This window comes from Penaeus monodon, chromosome 10, assembly GCF_015228065.2.
Source record: "Penaeus monodon isolate SGIC_2016 chromosome 10, NSTDA_Pmon_1, whole genome shotgun sequence".
Taxonomy (NCBI): domain Eukaryota; kingdom Metazoa; phylum Arthropoda; class Malacostraca; order Decapoda; family Penaeidae; genus Penaeus; species Penaeus monodon.
Window position 1 is genome coordinate 18,358,738 of NC_051395.1, and position 8,020 is coordinate 18,366,757.

The 8,020-nt window shown below is 28.1% G+C and overlaps 1 protein-coding gene across 1 annotated transcript in view; it reads right to left on the minus strand.

Annotated features, from left to right (window-relative positions):
* Positions 1 to 4,495: 4,495 nt before the first annotated feature.
* LOC119577557 (electron transfer flavoprotein beta subunit lysine methyltransferase-like) overlaps positions 4,496 to 8,020 on the minus strand; it is an 11,359-nt gene continuing 7,834 nt past the window's right edge. The window contains exons 5-6 of the mRNA XM_037925143.1: positions 4,932 to 5,046; positions 4,496 to 4,678 (exon numbers count right to left, since the gene is read on the minus strand). Of these exons, the coding sequence (XP_037781071.1) occupies positions 4,522 to 4,678; positions 4,932 to 5,046 (272 nt within the window). The 3' untranslated portion in view covers positions 4,496 to 4,521. The remainder of the gene's footprint in view (positions 4,679 to 4,931; positions 5,047 to 8,020) is intronic.

An 8,020-nucleotide genomic window follows, 5' to 3' on the forward strand; every position in this document is an offset into this window, starting at 1 on the left:
AACGCATATAATCATTTACTTATTTAGAACAAATCCATGTCTAAAGTGTTTTGGAAGCATGCTAGTTGTGAATTTAGTCTTAATGACAAACTGTCGGGTCGTCAAACTCCTTAAACTCCCCTCCTCCTTTGTCCACTTATGCTTTTCCCCCAATTTTTCTGAGCCCCCTCTCCCTTTTCTCTTGAAGCCCCTTTCTCTATCCCCCTTCCTTTCTCTTCTTTCTTAACCTCGTAATAATACTTGGTATGGAATTTGGGAGGAGTATCTATGCACATGAAAAGAAGATTAGCAAAGGCCAAATGCCAGTATACAAAATTAAAACAATTCAGGAAAATGAGCTAAAAAATACAGCTACACTTCTACAAAACGCTTATCAAACCCATCATGGAATACTCAGCTCTTCTTCTGGGCATATTGTCCAAAACAAACATAACCAAGAAGCAGCAATTCCAAAACAGAGTGATACAAACAAGGAGAAATGAAGAGGCAAATTTACTTTTAATAGCAGACCTCCACAGCAAATACAAGGTGGAACCAGTAAACACTAGACTCGACACCCTAGCAAGGAAAGCTTGGGACAAACTAACAATCCTGGACAAAGAGCTGATAGAGCACTCACTTTCAGCAGTTTGTCACTTCTGGTGACAGAGAATGCCACCATACATCAAAAGCGGAGAGCTGATGCCAGACTATGCAGGAGCATCAGTTATACACCAATTTAAGAGCTACTTGTACCTGTGAAATTACTTTAATATCAACTTGTAAATAACTGAATTATAAAGTTTCCCATCTTTCCTATCCTGCTGAAAAAAAAAAAAAAATTATATATCACACAGATAGTTGTGCAAACAATAAATGTGCATAAACTGACTGTCTAACTACTTCAGTGTAGTATACTTACCCCCCTTCAAAAAAAAAAAAATAATAATACAGGCAACAACAATGATAATAGAGTTAGAATAGGATTCTAATGAATTCATAAGTTGATGTGTTCTTGTTCCCCTCCTACTTTCCCTCTTACCCTCCCCTTCTGGTGGTCATGTAAATAATAAATGTGCATAAACAGACAGTCTAACTACTTCACTGCAGCGCACTTGTTTCAGAGAAGAATGATAATGATAATAACAGAAATAATAATGATAATAACAATAATAGTTAGTTAAAATAGGTATAACTATTTTAATGCAGTGTACTTGCTTTCAAAAAGAATAATATTAATATTAGAAACAACAATGAAATAATGAAAATATATATAATTAAAATAGTTAAAATAGGAATATACCAATAAGCATCTTTCATGTCGACAGAAGCAAGATGTACTCTTTGTTGTAGTGTCAGGCATACTTGAGCCACTGACACCAACTGAAATTGGTATGGTTGATTATACTTGTTCAATCATACTTTGGTACTTTGGATAACTGGTTTAGAAATAACTTTTTCTTGTCTCCTCTACTACTGAATCAGCTAACTTGAAGCTAATGATTTTTGTGGGATGTGGGTGATTTTCTAGCCAGAGACACTGAAGAAAAAGAAACAACTTGTTGAGCCCACTCCATGGGCCAAGATTCCTGCGAACTCAGGAGGTGGGCCACCTTGAGTCACTCATTTCTGAACAAGAACTGAAGGATATCCTTTCCTTTCCAAGAAATATATTATCTTGAAAATGTGAAGTTGTTGACTTTGAAGCTGTGCCTTCCAGACTCAGAGTGATTGATTTGATATGAAGATTCTATTATCTAACTGGACTGATGCCATTCCCATGAAGCCGGAGAGTGCTTAGGAGAATTAGACCTGAATATAATTTTAGAAGCTGGTAGTGTGGAATGTGATAAAAGGAAAAACTTGTCAAGAATCTCTGCAAGGTAGACGATGATGTAGTATATTACTTATGAGATCTGAGTTAATTGTCATCAGATTCTTAGGAATCGTGTGTTCAGGTAGTTCTCTTTTGCAACACTACAACACTGCCATGTCTATCCACAGGACATCAAGTACTTGGTATACTGTCCCTTTAGACACAAAGAACTATCATCAGGTTCATGGTTTGGACATCTTTCATGTAACTCTGGTTGTGAATGGGAAGATGGATGGATTTTTTTTTTTTTTTTTTTTTTTTTTTTTTTTGTAGAGGTGAGTAAATATGAGATTGATCACTCAAATATTTTTCACTTGTTGATGAATAAGAACAAGATGAATGCTTTGATCTTACATAAGATTTACATAAAATGTTGATAATTTCCACAAGCTGAAGTAAATTGGATAGCTTTTGTCCTGAAATGAAGATGCCTACTTTCCATGACAAGTGGGTGTAGTTGTAGTCCTGATGCTGAATTGTTGTTGGTGAAGCAGATAAGGAGGAATCAGAGGTAAGTGTGGCAGTTTTTTGACATGAGGCTAGACCATGAAAAGATTGTAAAGCTCTGAAGATGCCCATGGCATAATCAGACTCTCTTGTCTTTCTAGCTGTTCATATATACCATTTCTTGAGTAGATTCCCTATTTTGATGGATCATTTGAAGGTAGTGCTTACACAATGTGCAACTACTTTTTGCATGTTGAACACTGTTTATGATCAATGGAGCCCAAAGAAGCACAAGGCATTGTTTGTCAGCTACTGACTGGATCTTTTCCCTACAGGATCCTACACTATAGATTGAAGCAAACTTGACATCTGGAGCGAATGTGTTTGTGTTTGATGAAAATGCCATCTGTAAAACAGATAAACTTCTTAAAACATTCAGCTTAAATTGATGCAACCCACTGGAAGCAAACTTATCCAGTGAATTCAGGTCTAAATGCATCTTGATGATTGGCACATAACTGGACAGTCACAAGAAGATTGCAAATGGATGGCAAGTCACACTCTACAAGTGGATAACCCCATGGAGCTTCGTTGTCATCGGGATGAGGAGTTTTTGGGGTTATTAAATCATGCAGAAGTATTTCCTTTTGGAAGAATTCATCTAAGGTGTCTACACCTGGAATGCCATGTACTTTTCTGACAATTAGAGACAAAATTATACTTTTTTTTATCACATCTGCTCCTGTCTATGTTGGTGGCTAAGGAGATGATGTATAATGTCTGTTTCCCCAAGGATTTCCAAATCTTCATTTATTCTAATGCTCGATGAATCAGATTGGGTATGGGCTACCCATCATGAGCTGGAAACCAAGGATTGGATATGAACATCAGAGATTCTTTTATAGGTTGTGAAGCAACATCATCTTCATCTAAGTACATTTCACTTTGAAGGGAGACTACATCCTCAGTAGAGTGAGCTCTGAACCAAGAAGTATGGTCATCCCCAGATTGACCTTTTTTCATCTCACTCCTATAATCAAATCAAGAGTTGTATGACACAATCAGATTTAACAGTAGAAGGAGGTCCAGATGCTTTTCTGGAGAAATGGAACAGATGGCAGTCAATATACGTTTCCCCCTCCTCAAACAGTTTTACCAAGTGCCCCACTATGGGAAGTATAACCATGGACAAAGAGTCTAATTTACTAGTGTCCTCATCCACTACCACAGTCAGGGAAGGCGATTCAGGTAACTTGGATGTACCATGTCATAGGTATACCCATAGTTTCTATGCATAGCCTTAAGTAAATCTCTCCAGACATTACAAGCAGAGAACCTCTCCGAAGAAAAATGACCTACAACCATTAGACAGTATCAATCGGCATGGTTATAATTCCAAAAATTCATCAGAGAGACAAGACCTTTATCTATATCACCAAGTATATTAGTATAATTCAGATCAAATTCTATTTATTCCATTCACAGTATACTATTTTAGATCAATCACTGATCCACTAAGATGTGCATTTGGAATAGAAAATGATGAACGTTCTATGGAATTGCTTCGTAGATCATTCTTCCAATGTGGACCTCTAACTCATAGTACAATTCCTTCATGGTCTCTATAGAAAGTTCTGGACCTCTCATAGGTAATCTGTAAATATATCTCCTCAGGGCTTCACAAAGCAATATTCCTTGTTCTTACCAGTTTTACACATTTCTCACACTCCCCTTCCCTGCTGATCCTGGTCATGCTCCCATACCTTATCAAGTTCAGAAGTATGCTTTTACTCATACATTTTCAAGATCCCCAAAGCTTGAAAGGGTAAAAGAAGCAGGTCAGTGATCTTCACACACAACCTTAAGGAGTTGTTACATGATACTGGATCTACAAGATATTCCCTTTGTAGCAATGACTATGCCACCTAACCAGGCAGCTCAGTAAATGTTTATCAATACAGTATTTTTCTTTTGGTTTCATCAGTTTTGCCCCCCACATTCAGTTGATGTTCAGCATCTTGACACCAAAACGGAGGGACCAAAAGTAAGACATTTCATGAACGGAAAACTTTGTCTTTCTGTCTTCGAGGTCTGGTGTCAAGGGTTCCCTCCCATCCCCATTAACTTTGTTAATTGGAGATGTTTACCACATTTTTGTAGTGATAAAGTGTAAAAGATAATAAAAAGAATCAATACTTTGATAAAAATGTATAATCAATTCATAGGAAACTCCATACGCAAGCCTGTGAATAGCCATTGTTTTCTAAGGTTGTTGTTTTAGATAGATGATATTTTGCAAAGCACCTTAGGTCAGCTTTCAGAGGGTGAGATGCCAGGGCAAATCTTCCTGGGTCTCCAATAAGCACCAGTTTGTCTCTGAAAAAATAAAGTACTGAATAAATACATTGCATGCAAACATTAGATTACTTAAGTATACTACTACTAGTAAGCCTATTATTGGTATTTTACCTATTCAGTGACCACATCAGTCACATTATTCATGATCTATAAATAATTTTCAAATATTCTGTTACAAAACACATAGACTGATATGTGTTTTGTCTTTAAAGAAAACATGAAAAGGCTTTTATAACATAATGGATTTTAAAGATATGTGAAATAGAATTACCTTTTACGAATATTATCTAACCACAGCAACACTTCATCAGCAAAATCAGTGCCATAGAGCATATCTCCAACTAACAACACATCATATTCTTCACAGCTGCTTCCTATGAGGTTTTCTGTGGACGTTTTACTCACATTTATTTTATTACTTATCCCATTTAGCTTTACTGCTTCAATACTGACTGAAAAGTATACAATAAAAAATTAATATTCTCCGCAGAGTCACAACTGGCAAATTTCAAATATTTGTCATTTATAACATACTGTGTAGGGGGTGCAATGTGTATAAATATATATATAATAAAAAATATATATAGAATAATATAAATAAAAAATAATATAATAATATAAAATAAAATAATAATATATAAAATATATATAAAATACATAATATAGAATATAAATAATATATAATATAATATATAAATAATATAATATAATAAATAAATAATATATAAATATAATATTATATAATAATTATATATAATAAAGATAATATAAAAATTATAGATAATATTATAGTATATATATATATTTATAAATTTAAAGGAAAAAAAAATAAAAAAAAAAGAATAAAAATAGAAAAAGAAAAGAGAATAAAAGAGAGAAGTAAGGAAGAAGAGATAAAAGAAAGAAAGAGAGAAAAAGAGAAGGAGAGAGAGAAGAGAGAAGAGAAGAATAGAAAAAGAGAGAAAAGAAAAGAATAAGAGAAATAAGAGAAAGAAGAGATAAAAAGAAGTAAGTAAGATAAGAGATAAGAAGAAAATATAAAATATAAAATAAATATAAAGATAAGAGAAAATAGAATAGAAAGAAAAATACAAGAAATAAAGAAAAAAATAAATATAAAATAAGAAAGAGAAAAAAAGGGAGAAAAAAAAAAACAAAGAGAAAAAGAATAAGAAAAAAAAAAAAAGAAAAAGAGAAATAAATAAACATAGAAAAAGAGAGAAAAGAGAGATATAATAGAAAATAGATATGATAGATAATATAGAGAAGAGAGAGAGAGAGATAGAAGAGAGAGACAAAATAGAGAGAAGAGAAGAATAGAGAAGGATAGAGGAGAAGAAAAATTTGAGGAGATAGAGGAGAGAGAGATAGAGAGAATAGAAGATAAGAGAAGAAGGAGAAGAAAGAGAGCGAGAAAATAGAAAGAGAATATAGAGAGAGAAGAGAACAGAGAAAGGATAAGAGATATAGAGAGAGAAGAGAGAGATAAAGAGAGAATAGATAGACAGATATACATAAAAGATATAAATAATAAGATATAAGAAGATAGATATATAATAAATAGAACTATACAACAGAATAACAACATACAGAATATACATACATACATACAGATAGATACATACAGACATATAATACAGACAAAATAATAATAATATAATATAATATATAGATATAGATATAAAATTATAATATAAAAATACATGATATAAAAATAAGATGATAAATAAAGAAATAAAAATAATAATATTAAATAAAAAAATATAAAAAATAGATATAAAAAATAAATAATATAAAAAATAAAAAAACATAAAAAATAATAAAAAAACAAAAAAACATATAAATAAAAAATATAAAAAAACTAATAATATAAAAATATAAAAAAAAAAAAAAGAATAATTTTTTTATTTAATTTTAAAATATAGTTTTATATATTTTTATGATAACATAAAAGATAAAATAAGTATATAAAATATAGAAGTAATACTAAAATAAAATAAGTGGGAGACAAAAAAAGAATGAGAAACTAAAAATAAAAAATAATAATAAAAATAAAAAATAATAAAAAAAAAAATAAATACACACACAAAAATATAGAGGTATATTGGGTATGTGAAAAAAATTAAAATGGGTAAAGGGAGAGAATAAAAGATATAAAAAAAAGAATAAAAAAGAGAAATAATAAGATATAGAGAATAATAGAAATAATAATATATATAAAAATAATAGATATATATAATATATACATATATATAAATAGATATATATTTATATATAGATATATATATATATAAATATATATCTATATAATATCTATATATATATATATATATATATTATATATAGTATTATATATTATATATTATATATATATTTTTATATTATATAGTTTTCATATATTTTATGTATAACATATAATATATATATAGAATATATATATATATATATATAATATAGATATATATATATTATCATATGTATACATAAAAAAATATAAAACACATATATATAAAAACTATCTAAAATAAAAAAAAAATATATATATATTTTTTTATATACTATTTTTTATATTATATAATTTTTTATATATTTTTTATATTATATAGTTTTTATATTAGATTTTAATATATTTTTATGTTTATTTATTTTATATTATAATTTTTATATATTATTTTTAATTTTAATATTAAATATTATATATGATATATTATATATATATTATACATTATAATTTATATACATGTATTTTATATTATATTTATATATCATATATTTATATATTATATATATAGTCATATATACATAATTAATTATATAAATATATATATATTGATATATTATAGATATATCTATATATATATAATAATATATATATATATGTATATATGTATATATCTGTATATATGTATATATCTGTATGTATGCATATATATGTATGTATGTATATATCTGTATGTATGTATGTGTATGCATGTATGAAAGTGTATGTATGAATATATATATATATATAATATATATATCTATATATATATATATATATAATAAATTAATATATATATAATATCTATATATCATGAAATATATATATATATATAATATATATATATATATAGATATATATATATATATATAATATGTAATAATATTTGTATTAATATTTTTATATATAGTTTATATTATATAATTTTTTATTATATATATTTTTATATTTTTTATATTCTTATATTAATGTATTTGTATATTTATATATAGTATATATAATATATATTATATATCATATATATTATATATAGATATTATATATTATATTATATTATATATATATATTATGGATATTTATATTATTATATTATATTTATA